The sequence below is a fragment of the Nomascus leucogenys genome, chromosome 10 (assembly GCF_006542625.1).
Source record: "Nomascus leucogenys isolate Asia chromosome 10, Asia_NLE_v1, whole genome shotgun sequence".
Taxonomy (NCBI): domain Eukaryota; kingdom Metazoa; phylum Chordata; class Mammalia; order Primates; family Hylobatidae; genus Nomascus; species Nomascus leucogenys.
Window position 1 is genome coordinate 23,759,769 of NC_044390.1, and position 24,456 is coordinate 23,784,224.

General features: G+C 35.6%; 1 protein-coding gene across 18 annotated transcripts in view; it reads left to right on the forward strand.

Moving 5' to 3' along the window:
* PPFIA2 (PTPRF interacting protein alpha 2) overlaps positions 1-24,456 on the forward strand; it is a 510,037-nt gene that overhangs the window by 75,586 nt on the left and 409,995 nt on the right. For all 18 annotated transcript variants that reach the window (XM_030819900.1, XM_003259605.3, XM_030819901.1 and 15 more), the window contains one exon: positions 8,806-8,859. In XM_030819900.1, the coding sequence (XP_030675760.1) occupies positions 8,806-8,859 (54 nt within the window). The remainder of the gene's footprint in view (positions 1-8,805; positions 8,860-24,456) is intronic.

Consider the following 24,456-nt stretch of genomic DNA (forward strand, 5'->3'; position numbering starts at 1 on the left):
TGTGCTTTTGGACTGAAAAATCCTTAAAGTCAGAGAGCATGTCATGACTCTGAATGCTATGAAACCTGTGACCTTGATTTACTCCTCATTGTGTCCTCCCATGAAGGGTACAGTGCCTCAGCCACAAAATTTGCTCAACTGCTCTTTTTTGAAGGAATTAATTGTGTGGCTTAAGGAAAATTCAGATTCAGCCTGGCCTATCCTCAAAGTAAAGAAATACATATTTCCCCTTTTTTTGTTTTAAAGAATAATTAAAAAGGACACATTTTGGCTTACATAGGAAAGATTGGTCTGTGTGTTTCCTGCTTTTTCTATGCCTCCCAGGAAATTTACCCTGTAATGTTGCCAAGGAAACACTAACCGCTTAAGTCTGGTTGAGGAGGAAGATGCCTCATTAACAAACTCAGCTTCATTATTTGGATGCTTGCCTTAAGGAGCTGGTATTCAGTGATGAAAGATTGTTTCCATTAAGCCTTGTGTGAAAAAGTGAATGATTTGTTTAAAATAAATTTTATCTTCTATTACTTATTCCCAGTGCTGTGAACCAACACACTATGAGATGTTACATAAAAATAAACATTACTGATTTTTAGTATAACATATTTGAACCATTTATTAATGCCAGACATACATGTTAGGTCAAATTTTCAAGCATTGATTTATTGATTGTACAATGATTAAGGTGTCAGACCTTTAATTGGAAGCATTGGCAGTATTTAACCAGAGGATGAATTTAATGTATTGTCTATTGACATTAAATAATTTTGCATTTTTCCTTCTGATGTACTAGAAACCATGTAACATATAGAAACTTAGTACCTCAAGAGATGAGAAAATACAGAGTTGAGGAGTTTTTCTTTCAGGAGGATGTCTCATTAGTGATATATGATGGAACAGAAAATACACTGGGCTTGGAGTTATAACACTTGGGATTTCAAAGCTTCTTTCGAGCATTCACCAGCTGTGTGATTTGGGGCAAGTCATTTATTAGCTTATTCACTCAGGCATTTTATAAAGATTTATTGGGCAAACATTATTGCTTTGAGCCATGCTTTCAAAGTGATACAGTTATACAAAAATAAGACACACTTCACCATATGTACTCTGAGATTCAGCTTTTTATATATATAAAAATAGTATCACATAATTTATTCATTCATTCAGTAATTATATTATTCAATAAGTATTTATTGAGTCTCCACTGTGTGGCAAGCTGTTCTATAGGCTGATGATAGGTATTCACCTCTTGCTGGACTCTTGACCACATTGTTCTTGCACCTTACTTCTTTAGGTTTAAGGGTGGTTACAACGTCTAGCTGTTGCTAGTCCACATGTACCACCATTTCTCTGGATCCTGTAAACTATCCATACCTCTATAAATCATACCTTTATTAAATGTTCTTCTGTATAGTCTCTGAGTTTGTCAGTTTGTTCAGGTGGAACCTTGACTGATTTAGACAATTAGTTAGGGAAGGTCATTCAGAATTTTGGTATGTAAGCTAAGATCTGAATGAAGTGGGTGAGTTAAATAGGAGGATATTCTAGTGCTATGGTTTTAATGTTTGTCCCCTTCAAACCTCATGTTGAAATTTGATACCTAATGTTGGAAGTGGTGCCTACTGTGAGGTGTTTGGGTCATGGGACAGATACCTCATGAATAGATTAATGCCCTCCCTTGGGGGTGAGTGGGTTCTCTATTAGTTCCCATGAGAGCTGGTTGTTACAAAGAGCCTGGCACCTCCTCACTCTTTCACACAGCTGGCTCCCCTTGGCCTTCTGCCATAGGTGGGGGCAGCCTAAGGCCCTGCTCATATGCAGAAGTCCAATCTTGAACTTTCTGGCCTCAGAATTCTGCACCAAATAAACCTTTTTTTTCTTTATTTACTTTTTATTACTGAGCCTCAGGTCATCCTTTATAGCAACAAAAAATGGACTAGGACATCTAGAAATGAGCATCCTAAGAAGCAGGAAAAGCATGGGCAAAGGCCCTGAGATAGAAGCCAAATTTTGAATTTTTTTTGGAATAATAATGAAGCCATTGTGTCTGAGAAGGCAGGATGGAGGGAGAGTGGCAAAAGTTATGGTCAGAGAGATAGCCAAGAGCCAGATCATACAGGGCATGGCAGAGCATAGCAATAAGTTTGTGTTTTGCTTTAAGATTGCTGGGAAACCGTTTAGGGTTTTGGTCAAGACAGCAATGTGATCTAACTTACAATTTAAATGGATTGTTCGGCTACTATGTGGAGAATATATAGGGGAGAGGGAGATAACAAATTCATGGACAACAGTTAGAAAGCTATATATATATGTATGTTTTTTCAGTTTATGTGATAGATATTATTGATATAGTACAAGGGATTAAGATGACAGGAATGAAGGTAGTGAGATGTAGTCAAATTCAAGTAGTATTTTTACAATAGACTTATTAGGGTTTGCTGATGGATTTGGACCTGAGCAACTGGGTGAATGGTGATGTCATTTAATAAGATGGCAATCACTGGGATGGGAACCTAATTTAAGGGAAGAGTTGTGATGGAATCAAGAGTTTAATTTTGCATTATTGCATGTTACATGGCTATAATACATCTAAGTGGAGATTGAAGTGGCAGTATGGATCTCAGAGGATAGGTTGAAGTTGAAGATAGAAATTCAAAATTTATCAGCATGCATTATATTTAGAGCCACAGTACTAAATAAAATCATGTAGTGGGTGAAAATAAATGAAAGCCAAAAGGGAAAAGTATTTCAATAAAGATGAAGTAGTCAGCTGTGTTGACTGAAGCTTAGTGATCAAGAAATATGATGACAGAACATGAAAAATTAAATTTGAACGATAGGATGTCATTGGCAACCTTGATAAGAGGAGTTGCAGTGATGTGGTGGGCACAACAGGGCATATTAACAGAAAGTAGGGGGAGAGGGGAATTTTGAGAAATTTTTCTATAAAGGAGATGAGAAATGCTTAATTTCAATATTTTGAATACAATAAATTTTGTGAAGTTTTAACATATATATAATACTTCATTAAATATTTTAAAGATTTGAAATAATTTTAAATATAACCATTCGATAGAAATGGTCATTTTACTATTTCACATTGATTCCACTGATACTGATTTTTTTATAGACTCCTTAATGAACTCTTATGTACTCTATATTGAAATATAATAACTTTTCCCAAAGAATCTATAAACTAGTCCCAAATTACAAATATGCATGCATTAGTTTGCTAGGACTCCTATAACAAAATGCCACAGACTGAGTGACTTAAACAATATAAATGTATTTTCTCACAGTTCTAGGGCTAGAATTCCAAGATAAAGGTGTTTGCAGATTTTATGTCTTCTGAGGGCACTCTCCGTGGCTTAGAAATTGCTGCCTTCTTCTTGTGTTCTCATATGGCCCTTGCTCACTGTGCACACATCCCTGCTATCTCTTCTGCTTCTTATAAGGACACCAGTCATATTGGATCAATCTTCTTAATCACCTCATTAAAGACCTTACATTCAAACACAGTTACATTCTTAGGTACTGAGGGTTAAGTCTTCAACATTTGAGTTTTCAGGGAACATAATTTAACCCATAACAATGCATAAATCTGAAATTTTAAAATGCCCATAATTGACAACTATTATAATGTTTTAAGTATTTTCATATTACATTAAGTGACTTTTTGAACAAGTGCAAGCTTCAAACCTGATATTAACTTTAAATATAACTCTCAGGTTTGAAGATATCTTGGGTCTTGTGGCATATGCGATGCTAGAGTCACCTAACTCTTTAGAATTTTATTTGTTCATTCTTACTGTATTCGATAGCCAAATTATTTTATCATATTTTTCTTTAACATAATTGGCTGATCCTGCTCTTCAGGGATAAAAATAAGAATCCAGCAACAGCTCTGGGAAAGACCTGAAATCCTAATATCCTTTTATTTTTTTCACTTGCACACAAAGGAAGCAAGACTTACAGTATCTGAACTTAATGGCTTACACTGAGAGCCACGTGATTAATCCCTATAGCTCCATCATTCAAAGTGTTTGTCAAGGGAAGAATATGCCAATTCTTGGAGCAGGAGGCCAGGGAGCAAAGATGCAGGCGAACAACCAGTAGTACAAATGCAGTGCAATGTAGGCTCCTCAAGTCTGAGAATGCCCTAAGTCTCGCTCTACTTAGAGCCCTGACACTGATCACCTCACTCTTCCTGGAGCTCAACCTTCCCAAGCTTTAAGACTTCTGATTCACTGGCCATCCTTGGTTTACTAGGTTTTCATGCCAGGATCAGAAATTTCCAGTGTTGAAAAACTGAATCTGCACAGCTGTGTTAAGGACTGGCTAATAACCCCAGTTAGGTTTTTCACACCTTGGAGAGGAAAATGAAGCTTTCATTATCTGAAATGATGTTTAAAAATGAAGTTTCTTATATAATTAATAGATACTAGTTTATTTCATTCAGCATTGATGATAAAAATTCATATGATTGAGTATACCAGTGTGAAGCAGCATGCAGTCCCTGAGCAACAACATGGGGTAGGTGCTTGCTACACTTCTACAGATTCGAGTGATAAGGAGACGATTAATCCAAATGGATTTATGTTTGTTACTTACACAGTCAGCATAAGGAAGGCTACCATTATTTCAGCTCCTCAGGTCCCTAGAAAGGCCAGGATTCAGATGAGACAAGTGAAGTGCTTAGGGCACAATATTTAATAAGGTGCTCACTATCAAGATTATACAAGTGCAGGTCAGCAGTTGTATGACCCTAAGAGCCAGCACCTACTTAAATTTTGCACTATAGGCACCTCACTTACCTGCTCTAATTCTGACCCTGGTCCCAATTTCCACTGGACAACACTGAACTGGATGGGTCAAATGATAGGCAACAAGAGAAGTGGGCTATACTGTTAGGGAGGAGCCAATTCCATACTGCACCTAAGTGGTTTGATAGCCTGAAGATGGACCTGGTGTAGGGAGGTGTGAGGTGAGAAGTCCCATGCCTCACTGGTGTGAGGGAGGCAAATAAGAAATAGCTATGTAAAAGCTCCTCATAAGACTGCCTCCTTTGCCATGTTCTGGGAGGGTCACGGGATATTCTACCAAGATTTACCAGCCTGTGGTTTAGCCTTGCCTGCATCGCCAACATAGATATGTGCAGTGTCACCAGGGTACCAGGGTGAAACTGTTCACTAGGACTGGCAATTAAAAAAATACATGTTTGGAGTCCTACGTATATGTTTTATAACCCATTTCTTAATAGCTCTATGATACTGTATGAGTTATGTAAACTATCTAACCTTTCAAGTGAGAAAATAATTAACTAACATAAGTTTATTATGGCGTTAATGTCTACAAAGCACTTACAAGAGTACCTAGCACATAGCAAGTGTTCACTGAGTGGTAGCTATTTTATTAGCTATTAGATACAAATGATGACCTCAACAGGGTATGCAATATGGTTAAATAAATTCTGTAGCCTAGTTAAAAATAAAATTATGTTTTGAGTGTTTTAATCAAACAAATAATATTTTTACAATAGTAAGTCAAAAAACTTTCTAGGAAGTCAATGTTTATACTATTTGATGTCCCCTTTTGTTGTTATCCATATAAAATATATTGAAATAAGAAAATAGACACATTTGTCAAAGATTTTACTTATACTTTGCAGATAAAATATTCAACAACCATCAAAAATATTGACTCACTTTGAGTTATCATTTGAAAACTATGTAGTAATCATATGTCCAGAGTTCCTCAAAGTATTTGTTTTGTCTACTAATTTTACAACATAAATGCATCCATGCACACTTATGTTCATTATGCACACCTGAGAAAATTCCTTTTGCGTGAACTGATAAGCCATGTTTAACTTGGACCTCTCTCCAAGTAGGATACTCTTTTTCAACTTACACTCAAAATAGAACATGAACTCAAACATTTTTTTTACGATTGAATGATTTACATTCGATTTACAACATACCCATTTAGAGATAAGAATGTACATCTGTATACTATTTAGAGCCATTAATTCATAATTTGTTTTAAATTCAATGTGTTAAAAACTACAAAATTTATTGACCTTTTCATTCATCTTCTACATTCTTCTTTCTCATTTTTTCTCGACATGTCAATCACAAAGAGCTTAAAATTTTAAAAATCTGAAACTTGGCACAACTTACTTAGATAAGAAATCTTAATGATCAAACTACAAAATATGAGAAAACGCATTGACTAAATTGCTAAAATACTTGTTATCCACATCAGTTTCTCTATTATCCCTCTGATAGCTTCATTAAAAATTATATCATTAATATATACCTTTCTACAAAGAAAGACATGTATTAACTCCAAATGCACTTGATATCTTTTTTTTCATTTTAAGTATAATTGGAAATAACATTTTACATGAACAGAAACTTGTTTCAGTATGGTCATAGCAGAAATATTATCAAACAGTGCAAGCTGTGTGTCTTATTTTCTGTAAATCTAATATTTTAGTCATTTTACTACCTATTGTTTTCATTCCATGAGATTTTAAGACAATTTTAAGTTATGTTTTATCTTTGGATTTGATAAGGATATTAGTATTCCTTGCCAATTTATACATGTGTTTGATGCTTTGTTTTAATTATACAAAGACAAAATTAAGTGACAATAAGAATGCTAAAGAACATGTAAGATCAGATAATTTAGGTGAGTTGATTTTTTTTATGTTGGGCATGATGTTGGAATAAAGCATTTGAACAGGATGGAGAGGGTGGGCCTTTTACAAATAGACCCAAAATGCCGATATAATTAGGATATTTTTACTTTTCAGAGCCAGAAATCTATCTTAAGCTGAATTGCAGGCAGAGAGAACGTCTCATTTCAAACATTCCTCAAATGATACAATCAAGGACTTAAACTCTACCATTATGTTTTTCAGATTCTATATTGCCTTAATTCTCTGGCAGTTCCCTACAATATTTGAAGCAATTTTTATTAGCCTCTTTTGTAGCTAGAATGGGAGAGGGGAAGGAGTAGTTCCTCAAAAGGATTCTTGGTAGAGAAAAAATATATATACACATTTCCATTAGAAAGGAGACCATTTAATAATTTTCTTGGTAAGTACTCCTTGTCATTTGTGACCTTTAATAGACTATGTATGAACAAATTCATTACCCATTATGTTCCTGTTCAAAGTTAGCGTTTCAGATAGAAACAGTTATAACACCATCCTTCCCTGTCCCCTTCCTTGAATGTTTCCATCACGTGCTCATCCCAGCCCCATATTGTATTATTAAGAGTCCTCACTTTTTCAATATAAGGGGAAAATCATCTGATTAAGTCCTAAGTGAATTAGTAGCATAAGTCCTCTTAATTATATCAAAATATTGGCCTTTTTCCTCATCATAGGCATTTAAATTTCTATTACTTCAATTGGGACTTAATTATCTTTCTTCTTTGCTTTCTTAATGCAACTATATTTCCCCCTTCTTCATCCCTGTCTTTCCAACTAGATGCAAACAGATAAGAGGTGATCAGAGTCATAAGAAAGAACATTTTTAGCGAAGAAGTGTAACCATTCGATTTAACCCAAAACTCCTTTCCAGCAGCCTTTTAGCAGAGAGTTGTGTTTTTTTCATTTGGGAGGGATGAGGGACGGTTTACAACTTAAATCAGCTGCAAACACTAAAAACCTGGGTGATTTTACTTTAAAACCTAGAATTGCAACTTCTTTTGAATAAGTCATATAATCATTAGTAACCCTGGAACCAAAGCCTTAGAACTTATAAGGCTGAGTCGTAGTTGTCCCTATAAACAGGTCACAGCCTGTATAGCTTATCACACCATTACCTATTTCTCCATTTATAAATTTAACAACTATAGTCATTACTCAAGCCTGACCTTCTGTGGTTACCTATTAAAGATTAAAAATCGATCTCTTTATATTTTTATACTCTGTGTAGAAATAGAGTAGACCATAGTTATAATTTTTAAAATTTGCAACAACATGGATGATCCTGGAGAATATTAGGTAAAATCAGCCAGGCACAAAAAGATAAATGTCACCTGTTCTTACTCATATGTAAGAGCTATAAAAAAAAATGATCTCATGGAGGTAATGAATAGAATGGTGGTTACCACAGACTGGGAAGGCTAGTTGGGCGGTGGTGAAAAAAGATTTGGTTAATATTTTTATCTACAGTTAGATAAAATGAGTAAGACATAATGTTCAGTAGCACAATAGGGCGACTATTGTTAACAATAATTTATTGTATATTTCATAATAGCTAGAAGAGTATATTTGGAATGTTTCCAAAGCAATGAAATGATAAATGTTTGAGGTGATGGACCTAAATTTGATTATTACACATCAAATACTTACATCAAAATATCACATGTATGTCATAAATAAGTACAACTATTATGTATTCATAAAAAATAAAAAAAATTTTAAAAAAATTTTTAGGTTAAACATTTTCCGTGGGTTTAATATTTTTGAAAATAATACATTAAACTGAAGTTTTCTTAAATTTTCTTTTTTCTGCTCTCACTTCAGCTCTTCAAAGATGAAACATCTGCATATTTAAAAAAATTTGTTTATATGTTTTTCTTTTTATAGACTGTCCAGAGTTGGAGAGAATATCTAGATCTTTGGATGTAGACTATTTGTATAGTATTACAGTGTCCAAGATTGCAAAAAAATAATAATAAAATAGCTGATGTGCCTTAATTTGCAGCTAAATAAATTATTACACTGTGGGACTGGGGGATTCTTCATGCTGTTGAGTAGCACTTTACAATCAACACCTCTCCCCTTTTCAGGATATCGAATCCCTAACAGGAGGGCTGGCTGGTTCTAAGGGGGCTGATCCACCGGTAAGTTAGATTCTTCATTAAATTTAACTGTTGATGAATTGAATTGTGTACACACCAGATCATCAGTCGATTGCTTGTATATTATTTGTCATATGCAGGTACTTTTTATAAATACAGCTATTATAGAAACTAATAACAGAAGTATGGAATTGCTTTGAGGTGTGGTCTGGTGTTTTTATTAAAAAGTTTTAACAACTTATAAAAACTTATCTCAATTTATTGGCTTTAAAAATAGGAATAAAATCTTTATCAGAATATCTCAGTAATTTATGTTCTACTAACTGGAGAGTTTATTTTTCTAAATATGAGTATAGTATTTGGGTTGCAATATATTTTCTAGTTACTGAGAAAAATTATGTCCATGTGATAAATAGTATTGACTCTTGATATTGTTCTTTTCTACTTAATTCAGGAAGCTTCCAGGAAATTAAAGTTTATAAAGTGTTCTAAAGTTTCTATGAATTTAGTTTATAAGCAGTAACAAAGCTTGATGTTCTATTATTGGAACATCTTAGTCCTTTCTGTGATGTCAGATTTCAGAAAACACTGATAGAGATGACATCCCTATGACTTCATGCTTGAGATCCAAAATAAATTCAAAGAGTGTATCTAAAGTAATAAGTTATATCAAGTTATATCAACAAATAGTCAATGCATACATTTTTATCATTACTTCCTTTTTATTTAGCAAAATGAAATTTAATGAGGAACATACAGAACTCAGTGTTATCATTTTTTAGCTATTCTTCACATAGGCGTGTAGGTGAAGTACTTTAACTCCATTAAAACACCAGTGAGTTGTTAGAGAGATAACTTTCTGTTCTGGCTCTTTCTCTCCTGTCTCACTCTGTTGTGTCTCATGGTGTTATCTAATTTTCATCAAGTTGCTCCCAAAGTATGGCTAAAAAACATAGTATAGTCCTTTTCCTTCTTTTTATTTTTATCATAAGTATTTATGTGGAAAAATGTATTGGCTGCAGACAGCTGCTTATATTTATCCCCTAGACCTATTACATTACAATGTAAGGCAAGGTGAAATGTAAGCCAACCTGGAAAGTATATTGACAGGATTAATGGCCAGTCTTTTACTTAAGTATTGTAGGTGAGTGCTTATGTGATGTAATTTTACCCTTCTGCCTTGCACAGTGCTTGCCCATAGAATTCAACTTACATCAGAAAAGTAGATTTACTACCTTCAAAATACTTCCCTCAACTGTTCACTGATTCCTGGAAGAATTCTACAGTTAGAGATTAGTCAGTTTCAAAGGATTTGTCCCTTGTTCAATGCAAAATAAAATATCTGTCTTCTGCCAAGTACTGATAAAGATCTTATCCATTATTTACATGTTAAAATAAATTAGTTTGTCATACCCTCTAAGAAAGCATGTTTCTAAACATGAAAGATTGAATGGGTATGTGGCCTAGTTGTTGAAAGAATCCTTTTGCAGGGAGAAAATAAAGGTCACAGAAAGGAAAAATGGTATCCTGAAGGCAAACCACATCAATGTCATTCCCAATAAATAAAAGTGAATAGGCATGAGTTATACAACTTTCTCTCTCTCTCTCTCTCTCTCTCTCTCTCTATATATATATATATATATATATACATACATACATATATATAGTATATCAATCTATATATGTATACTTAGATAAATAGATAAATTTTTTTCTTTTAAAACAACTTATAATATTGTGAAGAAGATAGGAGTTCTTTCTTGGCTGTGCTATACCATGATGATTATTTTATACTTATGTTTTCTGAAGTTTCAATGATTATGCTTATTTTATAACATTTTGTAGAGTGGAAAACATTATGAACAGTTCAGAGTGCATAAGGGCTTAGGCAATCTAGGGGTTCATTAGTACACATTAATTTAGTGTCTCCCATTGTTAAGGAGCTATCTGGAACATACTGCCGGGAGCTATGTAACAGTCATTTTCTTTAGCCCTAAGTATCTAAGGTATCTAGGTAGTTAGCCCAATAGTATCTAGGGTTACTTCCATCATTTAAGAATAAAGCAATGAAAGAAGCTATTGTTTTTGCCTCCAAGTTAGAAAACTGAAAGTCAGATTAAATTATACATAATCTAAATCAATTTCAAGTTTTTAAAATAATTTTTTCCTTTTTAAAATTAAAAAAAATTTTTTTTGAGACTGAGTCTCATTCTGTCTGTCACCCAGATGGGAGTGCAGTGGCATGATCTCGGCTTACTGCAGCCTCTGCCTTTTGGGTTCAAAGGGTTCTCCTGCCTCAGCCTAGCGAGTAGCTGAGATCACAGGCGTGCGCCAGCATGCCCGACTAATTTTTGTATTTCTAGTAGATACAGGGTTTCACCGTGTTGGTCAGGCTGGTCTCGAACTCCTGACTTCAAGTGATCTGCCTGCCTTGGCCTCCCAAAGTGTATTTTTTCCTTTCTTTAAAAAATGTCATTTTAATAGATCATCAAAATACTATTGTCTACTTCAAAAGCTATGCTTTTTCTAGAAACCATTCTATGATGATGTTTTCATTGGTAAGAAATTCAAAGTCTTATATTTTTTCATTTATTGAACAGAATACATCAAACATTGAGTGAATGATCTAGCATAAGGATGCTTAGCTGTCGAGTAATTTCTTTGCCAGTGTAATAGAAATCTCAGAGGTATCTTGAAATGTTAATGGTATGTTTAAAATTGCAAATTTTACTGTGGGTACACATAAATGTTATTTCTGAAGCATTAGAAAAAAGAGTGAAGTTTGTTATTTCAAATGGTAAGGCATATATAGAAGGTTGTGTCAACTTTGCAAATGTCATTATAAGTAAATTTGCATATCTGGTAAGAATAAATTTGAGAACTCTAGGACAATTTTTCATTAATATTTTAAACAATAAGTGTTAAATAGATTTTATTGAAAATTCAATTAGTCTCAGTTTTAATGTTAATAAAGAAAAAGAAAATTACTCATTCATGATTTTCAAGGGTGATTCAAAATTTTACAAATGGCCTGTTTCTGAAAAGGATTTTAATTCAGAAACTGGAAATTAATTGTAGCAGCAAACACAACTCAGAGATTTTTCCAAATCACATAATTATCTTAGAAAATAAATGCTTTTATCATTGGAGAAAAAAATAGTATCTGTTAAATATTAACTTAAAGCTGTCTTTGAAAATTATATCAAGAGATATTCTATATTTGGCATATGTTTCCCATTCATAAAAACTGGATCACAGATTAACCTCCAGCATAAGAGCATAGAATTTATTTACATAGAATTACAAAGGAAAAGAAACTAGATAATCAAAGTTAAAAGTGTAAAATTCGTTATTAAATTAAATAGTGCTTTGTAAATATACCAGTTTGTCATAGTGTTTTGTTTTAAATATGAGCAATATTAAAATGTAAAAAATTTGGGAACTGTAAAGAATCAAAGTGCCCCACATTGTCAGCCAACCCCTGGCAAGGCCAAGGTAAAGTATATCTATGTCTGCTACAGATGGCCAAGAGGACTGAAGTACTGGGGTGCAATGCATGAACTCTGTTATATATCTGTAAGCATGAACCTGCTATCTGGAGAGCTGTAGTTGTGCTTGTCAGTGTGTAACCAGCAGTGTGAAGGATCCCTTCCTTTGTTGAATCCATGAGCCAGTAAGAGAGAGGTGTAATTTTTAAGACAACCCCTGCCCTGGTGCCAGAATTGTCTGTAGACTGTGGACTAGGTGTAAGTCAACAGGTAGGATTTAGTGGATCAGCTTGGCCATACGAGTTAATTTTAGTGATAATAGACTCAAGCAGAGTCTGTATATACACAATGAGAGGTGTTTCTCTTTGCAATTTGGTTTAGGAAAATATTTTAATTGTTATGTAGCTATTTACTTTCTTATTATTTCTGATGTTTTTTAAGGGCTGATATTGACAAAAATCTAATAGAGACTACATGAGATACATTGGTCAAACGTGAAGTTGTTTCATTGTATTTCACAAAATGTTATTATCAGGATTTAAATTAAATCTACTTCATTGCGTCATGTAGTAATTATAGCAAGAATACCACTGAAGGTATTCAGTTTCTTCCTTGTTTTCTTTCTGTTTATTTCTTTGGAATAATAAGATCTATACATTTTGCTCCCTATAGAACTTAATACTTTTAAATGCTTTTTAAGTTTGTTTTTTTTTCCTAAATGCTAATGGTTCTCTTTATTTCTAGAGTGTGGTGAATAAGTGATTACCCATCTAATTCATATCCTTGGGCTTGACATACACACTGTCCTGAACATTCTTAAGCTCTATTAGGTTTTTTTTTTTCCCCACCGAGGAAACAGAATTGTACTTTCTGTTCTCATTTTAATTGTCTTCCTGATGGTCCTTAGCAATTTAGATAAACACACCACAGAATTTAAAACAACTTCAATTTTCTGAGTGTGCTGTTTAAACCAAATTATATATTTTTTAAATTGTAAATGGTCTTAGAGTTTAAAAATCTACAAAACTGATTTTAATTTGATTATTCAAAAATGACAAGGTTTTACTCATTTACTTCAACAGATAATAAAATAACATTAATCTGAATCGTGTCCTAATTTAAATTATTTCAACCTTATATTGTTATATTTCAACCTTATATTGTTATATTATTTCCTTTCATTTTCCTATTTGTTTATTTCAAATTCAGTGTATATTTGAGTGTACATTATGTGCTGGGCTGTACTATAGAATTTGGTTAGGTTTTGGAGACACTGATAAACAATACACAGTTTCTCATTTCAGAATCTTACAATATACTTGAATGAACAGTTTGGCAAAAACCAATTATAGCATCATGTAAGCACAGGATGAGATGAAAGCAAGTAAGAGTATCACATAATTCAATTGATGGGAACAGAAAGGGACTGGAGAAACAAGCAAGGCAAATAGAAGAAAATAATTTCTTTCTTGCCAATTGTAGCATGAATTGAAGCTGCCAAATGAGGGGGGGACCATGGTATATTAAGCAGAGGAAACAGCATCTGCATAGGTAAAAACTGAGAAAATAACATCATGTAGTAAAGTATAAAATAACCTGGGCATGGCAGATAAAGGTGAGATAGAAGGCTAGAAAGTTAAGCCTGGGCAAGAATATGATAAATTACATGGAAGGAATTTGTACTTTATATGAAAGACCAAAGGGAAGCATTGAAGTCTTTAAACAGAAGAGTCAATGAGATCTTCCCTTTAGAAACATTTTCTTGTTACCAGTTGGAGAGTGAATTAGAGAAAAGACCAAAGCAAAGAGACCTATGAAAAGACTTGCAGTCATTCTTTCAAAGGATAGTGATGAAAATGATCATGGTGACTTTTTTTGTCTATCTCCCTAGATTATAACAATAACTGAGGGCAATATCACAGGAGAAACTAGACATTATTTTTTAAAAAATTAGATGATTAATAAAAGCCTATAAGGTGACAACAAGAATGGAGAAGAATGGATTGACTCATGAGATATTGAGAACATGGTGAACATGCAAGAATAGGTGGTTGTTTGGAAGCAGACTGAGGCCTATTGAGAAGTCAAGGCTGATACTGGAACTTTCTGGTTTGGCAATTGAGTGGATGAAGGTTCCATTGATTGTGACAAGAAACCAATGAGATAGAGCATTTTCAAGGGGGAAATGAGGTATTCAGTTTTAGACACGTTAAGTTGAGCTGAATTGGGAATATATGAATGATTTGGAAATTTAAAGGTGAGATCTCATTTAAAGCTATTTATTTGGGCATGCAGAAGACTTAAAGCTATTGGAGTTGATGACATCATCCTCCCAAAAAACATGTATATAGAGTTATAAGAGAGTTCAGAATAAAGCCTGAGAAAGAAAAGCACTTAAGTAAAGGTGAGAGGAAGAATGTGCCTCAAAAATGACAAAACAGAGATGGGTCCAAGGATGGATACCAGAAATGTGAGAATCATTAATGCCAAGTTAAAGAGAGGATGGCAAGAGGGTTATTAGCAGTTTCATGATGTTGAGAGTTCAAAAACTATGTTCGTTGTATTTAACAAGAAGAAATTATCTTGGTGAGAGTAATTGTAGAGTAATTTAGGTAGAATCAAGTTTCCAGGGGCCTGAGAGATTAAGTGGAAGACTAACAACTGTATTCAGTGACTGTAGAAAACTATTTTAAGAGCTTGGTTATGCAGGAAAATCAGACGAAGCAATAGCCAATAGAGGAGATAGGGTTGAGGCACAATTATTTTAAGGAGAGAAGATTTGAGTGTGTTTTGTCATTACCTGTGTTCTCGGTTTAAGCATTTCAGAACCACAACATTTCCAGGTACTAGTAAATTCCAGATTGTGGTCATAGACATGGGTGATGAAATAAAGAGGGACTGAGGCTAATTGGAATTGATGATATTAAGGAACTGGGAGGCCACAGTGTTGGATGAATCGTTTTTGTGGTCCCTGCAATGTTTTCTATCTACATTCAGGCCCTTGATGGCCCAATCTATTTCACAGCATAAGTGCTACTTAAATAATAATAACTGAAAAATTTATATTTCTAGGTTAGATCACTCCCTTGAACTTCAGATTTGGGTATATGACTAAACATTTGACATGTCCACGTGTATATCTGATAGGAATTTAAAACATAACAAGTTAAAAATCGAACTTCTGATTCCCTCTATCACTCTTACAAACCTCCTGCTATTTTCCCCCTCAGTTAAGGGCTACTTCATGCTACCCTTCTCAAAAGCCAAACACTTAAAGTCATAATTGGGCTCTGTCTTCACAATTTATTTAGAATCCTCCAAAACTACCACTGTGTTTTTTGTTTTTGTTTTTTTTTTTTTTTTTTTTGAGACGGAGTCTCGCTCTGTTACCCAGGCTGGAGTGCAGTGGCGCGATCTCGGCTCACTGCAAGCTCCGCCTCCCGGGTTCACGCCATTCTCCTGCCTCAGCCTCTCCCAGTAGCTGGGACTACAGGCGCCCGCCACCACGCCCGGCTAATTTTTTGTATTTTTAGTAGAGACGGGGTTTCACCTGGTCTTGATCTCCTGACCTCGTGATCCACCCGCCTCGGCCTCCCAAAGTGCTGGGATTACAAGCGTGAGCCACCGCGCCCGGCCAACTACCACTGTGTTTAAAGCCACCATTCTTTCTCACCTGCCCAGTCTCTACGAACCAAGAAGGACAGGTTTTATGAAATGTAAATTGCAACATGTTACATTTAGCCTTAAAGCTGTGTTAGCTTTCCATCACAATAAAATTCCCAAAGCCCATGGGGTGGTTTCTGAGACTCTTCATTACTTCCTTCCCTTACGATGATTCTAGGAACTCACCTTCTACCTTTTTCTCCATAGCTCATCCACTTAGCCTGCACTAGCCATTGCTGTCCCTTTACCCAGGCAAGTTTATTACTGGTAAGGGACAATACACTTGCCATTTTTCCTTCTTTGTGCCATGCTGTCCCCTCAGATATCCTCATGGCTTACTGCCTCACTTTCTTTAGGTCTTTGTTTCATTGTCACTTTAACAGAGTTTTCCATGAACACCCAATATTATTTTTTCTGACCCTATAGAATGATTGTTTATATTTTTCTACTAGAATATAAACTTTACATAGTTACAGGCCTTGTCTCTTTCTTTCACTATTATAGAATAAAGATTTATAATACTTGGCATATGAGTTCCTCAATAACTATTGGTTGAATGAATGAATTAGAACAAATGTTAATGAGCACACGATTTACATGGACATATTTGTGTGCTCACAATGATAACTCTAGCAGCATACTGCATGGAAAAAGGAGACTGAGGTTATTATAATAATTCTGGAATAAAATTACAAAGGTGAACTTCAGGCTATAGTAGTGGTAGTAAGAATGGCAATAGCAAATGAAAACAACTTACAAAATCAGTAGTAATAGAAGTTTATGGTAGAGAAAGAAATAGGACCCAAGGAAACCTTTAAATGTTGGCCACTGGAAGAAATAACGGTGGAGAAAATCACAGGGACAAATTTAGAACGTCATATGTCTTAATTACGTTGTTTGACATCATTGGAATAGAAACCCTATGAGAGCAGAAATTTCTGTCTGGTTTACTGCTGGACCACCAATGCTGGCACATAGTATGCCTTCAATAAGTATTTAATAAACATAAATTAAACAAGAATGATGATGGTAACAGGTCTCAGATTGTAATAGTGTGAACCAGTAATTGAAAACTTCAAAAAATGCAGGAGTTAAAAAATGTAAAATGAGGTTTCCATTGTTGAATCAAAATTATCCTTAAAACCCCAAAACATAGTGCCATTGATGATAAGTATCCCCACATTCTTTGGAGAAGTGTTAGACATATCCACCACAGACTTGTAATAATGGCAGCATCATTCCTGCCACTATGAATCACCACTATTATCCTCTCTTAGAGAAGACCAGATGACTCATTAGCAGAGAGCTGTCAGCTGGTAGGGAGTACTGCAGGGCTTTTACTCCGTGGAGAGAAGTGTGTGCTTCTCCTTAGCCAAATGAGGGTGGACCCAAAGCAATGACTCATAGAAAGAAGCAGTGGTATTTTTGTATTTTGATATTTTTTCAGCAGTATATCATCAAGTACTTCCATGGGTTGGATGTAAGGTAAGGGAAGAAATAAATTAATGTGCATTCCTTGGAGTTTGCGGACATGTATGGCCACTGAATCAGATGTTTGTTTCCTCTCCAGTAAATTTGGGAGGTGTAAGTCTGGTTAAGCTAACCTAAATTAGGCCAGTGAGAAATAGCAGTAAGAGTGGTCTTTACAACAAAAATTTGGTGTGTCAAAGGTACATGAGCTTCCCATGGGCCAGACTGAGGAAGTAGAAGGATAATAGAACCCTTTATATGATGACTGCCTGCTAGGGCAATGGGATCCAGTATTAATAGGATGTCAGCTGTTCTGCCAAGAATATAAACTGAAATGTGAGGTGGTGGCAGGAGGCAAATTGTTAGTCAGAAAGCAAATAGCAATTGCCTATGTCAGTGATCTGTGTAGCGTGTGATGTCCCCATGGGAGGACCTCCAAAGAATCCTCTAATGAGTCCCAATTTAGAAGTCCAGTATTTTGGCACCTGGAACATAGAAGTCACCAGTCTTATAAAACTTTGGCTTTTTTCCTGTAACCCACTTTCATATCCCTGTCCCAACCTAGAATAAAGACCTATGAAGCAGACAGAATGCAGGTGAAAAAGTGGATCATCTTCCTCTTTTCTAGTAGTTCAAGGTGGAGTGATCAGAAAAGCTCTGTGTTAAATAAGTAACTTAAATTTTGGTGGTGGGCTGTACTGGACATTTTGAACTTGAAAATGGTCTGGATATCCACGATGAGATTTATTCTTATAACTCTAAGTGACTGGAAAGTTATGAATCTGCTCAAGCTGAAGTCCAGACATGTAGAGGGAATATATGACAAAGGCTGTTTAATGACAAGATTGATGAAAATGAAGGTATTATTTATTTGGGATTTACTACTTGTTTGTAGTTGCTTGTTTGAATTGAAGTCATTTCATTAACTAACCTCATTTACATGTTAAAAAGACCACGCCATTTTTAGTTATTAATGATGGGGAGGAGTAACAGGAGGAATAGTCAGATGGTGTGAGTACTAAAGTAGAGATGGTTCTACTTTAGAATGGAGGAGTAATGGGTTGGAAATTCTAATGGTTTTCAAGAAAGGTGCTAACACTACTTTCTGAAGTTAAGTGAGCTAAGGAATTTAGAAAAGCATCCTATTGGTGCAACCTACGAAGCCATTTAAATCTGTTTTCGTTGAGGTAAAGTGATGATGGGCTCCTTCAACAAAGTGATAAAATAGGAAAGATTGTTTTATGTAAAATAGAGGTTTCAAAGGCACAGTGAAAAGTTTGGGGGGAAGATATAGTGGAAAGTAGGTAAAAGAGAAAAAGCACAGAACACTAGGATAAACATGCTGGAGAGGCTTGGTGATGTAGAACGGTTAAAATTTTGTATGTCCCCAAAGATGATAAAGGGTAACTGCTAGGAAAGTTTCCAAAATAATTAGTGTCAAGTGTACACATAGAGTCAGTTCAGAATACAATTTATTAAAAGTTAATAAAATTATAGAAAGTATACAATATTGTGTGCAAACCATATTTTATATAAATCTTTGATTTCAATTTCTTGTAACCCTTGCAAAATAGCATAAGATGTACTGGCGTAGAGTGTGGACTCTGGAAAGTCAGCCTCAATTTGATTTTTGACTCCACCTCTTGATAGCTGTTTGTAACCTTGAGCAAATTAGCTTTCTTCTTTGTGCCTCTATTGCTTTTTCTTTACTTTTTTATTTTTTATTGTACTTTAAGTTTTAGGGTACATGTGCACAACATAAAGGTTAGTTACATATGTATACATGTGCCATGTGCAGCTGGTGTGCTGCACCCAGTAACTCGTCAATTAACATTAGGTATATCTCCAAATGCTATCCCTCCACCTCCCCCAACCCCACAACAGGCCTCGGTGTGTGATGTTCCCCTTCCTGTGTCCATGTGTTCTCATTGTTCAATTCCCAACTACGAGTGAGAACATGCGGTGTTTGGTTTTTTTCCCTTGTGATAGTTTGCTGAGAATGATGGTTTCCAGCTTCATGCACGTCCCTACAAAGGACATGAACTCATCCATTTTTATGGCTGCATAGTATTCCATGGTGTATATGTGCCACATTTTCTTAATCCATTCTATCATTGTTGGACATTTGGGTTGGTTCCAAGTCTTTGCTATTGTGAATAGTGCTGCAATGAACATACGTGTGCATGTGTCTTTATAGCAGCATGATTTATAGTCCTTTGGGTATATACCCAGTAATGAGATGGCTGGGTCAAATGGTATTTCTAGTTCTAGATCCTTGAGGAATTGCCACACTGACTTCCACAATGGTTGAACTAGTTTACAGTCCCACCAACAGTGTAAAAGTGTTCCTATTTCTCCACATCCTCTCCAGCACCTGTTGTTTCCTGACTTTTTAATGATCACCATTCTAACTGGTGTGAGATGGTATCTCATTGTGGTTTTGATTTGCATTTCTCTGATGGCCAGTGATGATGAGCATTTTTTCATGTGTCTTTTGGCTGCATAAATGTCTTCTTTTGAGAAGTGTCTGTTCATATCCTTCGCCCACTTGTTGATGGGGTTGTTTTTTTCTTGTAAATTTGTTTGAGCTCTTTGTAGATTCTGGATATTAGCCCTTTGTCAGATGAGTAGATTGCAAAAATTTTCTCCCATCTTGTAGGTTGCCTGTTCACTCTGATGGTAGTTTCTTTTGCTGTGCAGAAGCTCTTTAGTTTAATTAGATCCCATTTGTCAATTTTGGCTTTTGTTGCCATTGCTTTTGGTGTGCCTCTATTTCTTAAATCGTGTGATTATGATGAAAACAGGATCTTCTACAAGGTGGTTCTATTTAATGAGCCAGCAATATAGAGTGCTCCAAACCTGCCTGGCAAACGCAAGTCCTCTCTAAATGTTTACCACTGTAACTGCTATGATTTAGAACTACTTAAGCATCTATATTTCAACACAATCAAACTACTTAGAGGGCACATGCAAATATAGTTTTCTGTAATCAAAAATTTAAATTATGTTAAATATAGAAGGGAGCAAAGAAATAGGAACTTTCAGACTAACACCTGAAAGACCTGAAAGTTAAGTTTATGATAACACTGAGTGTTATGTGTTAAAAATGTGGGAAGCATTTTGGAAATATCTTAACATATTGTTTCATCATTCTGATAATTTTTTGCTGTATCTGTCAAATTATTTGAGAAGCTCTGAGTAATGAAATGACTCTGGATTAGAAATAGAGTCTTCCTTTTGATGTACTGTAAATTTTTTTTATTTTTTATTATACTTTAAGTTTTAGGGTACATGTGCACAATGTGCAGGTTTGTTACATATGTATACATGTGCCATGTTGGTGTGCTGTACCCATTAACTCATCATTTATTTACATTAGGTATATCTCCTAATGCTATCCCTCCCCTATCCCCCCACCCCACAACAGGCCCCAGTGTGTGATGTTTCCTTTCTTGTGTCCATGTGTTCTCACTGTTCAATTCCCACCTATGAGTGAAAACATGCAGTGTTTGGTTTTTTGTCCTTGTGATAGTTTGCTGAGAATGATGGTTTCCAGCTTCATCCATGTCCCTACAAAGGACATGAACTCATCCTTTTTTATGGCTGCATAGTATTCCATGGTGTATATGTGCCACATTTTCTTAATCCAGTCTATCATTGTTGGACTTTTCGGTTGGTTCCAAGTCTTTGCTATTGTGAATAGTGCTGCAGTGAACATACGTGTGCATGTGTCTTTATAGCAGCATGATTTATAATCCTTTGGGTATATACCCAGAAATGAGATGGCTGGGTCAAATGGTATTTCTAGTTCTAGATCCTTGAGGAATCGCCACACTGACTTCCACAATCGTTGAACTAGTTTACAGTCCCACCAACAGTGTAAAAGTGTTCCTATTTCTCCACATCCTCTCCAGCACCTGTTGTTTCCTGACTTTTTAATGATCACCATTCTAACTGGTGTGAGATGGTATCTCATTGTGGTTTTGATGTGCATTTCTCTGATGGCCAGTGATGATGAGCATTTTTTCATGTGTCTTTTGGCTGCATAAATGTCTTCCTTTGAGAAGTGTCTGTTCATGTCCTTTGCCCACTTGTTGAAGGGGTTATTTTTTTCTTGTAAATTTGTTTGAGTTCTTTGTAGATTCTGGATATTAGCCCTTTGTCAGATGAGTAGGTTGCAAAAATTTTCTCCCATTCTGTACGTTGCCTGTTCACTCTGATGGTAGTTTCTTTTGCTGTGCAGAAGCTCTTCAGTTTATTAGATACCATTTGTCAATTTTGGCTTCTGTTGCCATTGCTTTTGGTGTTTTAGACATGAAGTCCTTGTCCATGCCTATGTCCTGAATGGTATTGCCTAGGTTTTCTTCTAGGGTTTTTATGGTTTTAGGTCTAACATTTAAGTCTTTAATCCATCTTGAATTAATTTTTGTATAAGGTGTAAGGAAGGGATCCAATTTCAGCTTTCTACATATGGCTAGCCAGTTTTCCCAGCACCATTTATTAAATAGGGAATCCTTTCCCCATTTCTTCTTTTTGTCAGATTTGTCAAAGATCAGATAACTGTAGATATGCGGCATTATTTCTGAGGGCTCTGTTCTGTTCCATTGGTCTATATCTCTGTTTTGGTACCAGTACCATGCTGTTTTGGTTACTGTAGCCTTGTAGTATAGTTTGAAGTCAGGTAGCGTGATGCCTCCAGCTTTGTTCTTTTGGCTTAGGATTGACTTGGCAATGTGGGCTCTTTTTTGGTTCCATATGAACTTTAAAGTAGTTTTTTCCAATTCTGTGAAGAAAGTCATTGTTAGCTTGATGGGGATGGCATTGAATCTATAAATTACCTTGGGCAGTATGGCCATTTTCACGACATTGATTCTTCCTACCCATGAGCATGGAATGTTCTTCGATTTGTTTGTATCCTCTTTTATTTCATTGAGCAGTGGTTTCTAGTTCTCCTTGAAGAGGTCCTTCCATCCCTTGTAAGTTGGATTCCTAGGTATTTTATTCTCTTTGAAGCAATTGTGAATGGGAATTCACTCATGATTTGGCTCTCTGTTTGTCTGTTATTGGTGTATAAGAATGTTTGTGATTTTCGCACATTGATTTTGTATCCTGAGATTTTGCTGAAATTGTTTATCAGCTTCAGGAGGTTTTGGGCTGAGACGATGGAGTTTTCTAGATATACAATCATGTCATCTGCAAACGGGGACAATTTGACTTCCTCTTTTCTTAATTGAATACTCTTTATTTCCTTCTCCTGCATGATTGCCCTAGCCAGAACTTCCAACACTATTTTGAATAGGAGTGGTGAGAGAGGGCATCCCTGTCTTGTGCCAGTTGTCAAAGGGAAAATTTCCAGTTTTTGCCAATTCAGTATGATATTGGCTGTGGGTTTGTCATAAATAGCTCTTATTATTTTGAGATACATCCCATCAATACCTAATTTATTGAGAGTTTTTAGCATGAAGGGCTGTTGAATTTGTCAAAGGCCTTTTCTGCATCTATCGAGATAATCATGTGTTTTTTGTTGTTGGTTCTGCTTATATGCTGGATTACATTTATTGATTTGCATATGTTGAACCAGCCTTGCATCCTAGGGATGAAGCCCACTGGATCATGGTGGATAAGCTTTTTGACGTGTTGCTGGATTCGGTTGGCCAGTATTTTATTGAGGATTTTTGCATTGATGTTCACCAGGGATATTGGTCTAAAATTCTCTTTTTTGTTGTGTCTCTGCCAGGCTTTGGTATCAGGATGATGCTGGCCTCATAAAATGAGTTAGGGAGGATTCCTTCTTTTTCTATTGATTGGAATAGTTCCAGAAGGAATGGTACCAGTTCCTCCTTGTACCTCTGGTAGAATTCGGCTGTGAATCCGTCTGGTCCCGGACTTTTTTTGGTGGGTAAGCTATTAATTATTGCCTCAATTTCAGAGCCTATTATTGGTCTATTCAGAGATTCAACTTCTTCCTGGTTTAGTCTTGGGAGAGTGTATGTGTCGAGGAATTTATCCATTTCTTCTGGATTTTCTAGTTTGTTTGCATAGAGGTGTTTATAGTATTCTCTGACGGTAGTTTGTATTTCTGTGGGATCAGTGGTGATATCCCCTTTATCATTTTTTATTGCATCTATTTGATTCTTCTCTCTTTTCTTCTTTATTAGTCTTGCTAGTGGCCTATCAATTTTGTTGATCTTTTCAAAAAACCAGCTCCTGGATTCATTGATTTTTTGAAGGGATTTTTGTGTCTCTATTTCCTTCAGTTCTGCTCTGATCTTAGTTATTTCTTCCTTCTGCTAGCTTTTGAATGTGTTTGCTCTTGCTTCTCTAGTTCTTTTAATTGTGATGTTAGGGTGTCAATTTTCAATTTTTCCTGCTTTCTCTTGTGGGCATTTAGTGCTATAAATTTCCCTCTACACACTGCTTTAAATGTGTCCCAGAGATTCTGGTATGTTGTGTCTTTGTTCTCGTTGGTTTCAAAGAACATCTTTATTTCTGCCTTCATTTTGTTATGTACCCAGTAGTCATTCAGGAGCAGGTTGTTCAGTTTCCATGTAGTTGAGCAGTTTTGAGTGAGTATCTCAATCCTGAATTCTAGTTTGATTGCACTGTGGTCTGAGAGACAGTTTGTTATAATTTCTGTTCTTTTACATTTGCTAAGGAGTGCTTTACTTGCAACTATGTGGTCAATTATGGAATAAGTGTGGTGTGGTGCTGAGAAGAATGTATATTCTGTTGATTTGGGGTGGAGAGTTCTGTAGATGTCTATTAGGTCTGCTTGGTGCAGAGCTGAGTTCAATGCCTGGATATCCTTGTTAACTTTCTGTCTCGTTGATCTGTCTAATGTTGATAGTAGGGTGTTAAAGTCTCCCATTTTTATTGTGTGGGAGTCTAAGTCTCTTTGTAGGTCTCTTTGCTTTGTGAATCTGGGTGCTCCTGTATTGGGTGCATATATATTTAGGATAGTTAGCTCTTCTTGTTGAATTGATCCCTTTACCATTATGTAATGGCTGTCTTTGTCTCT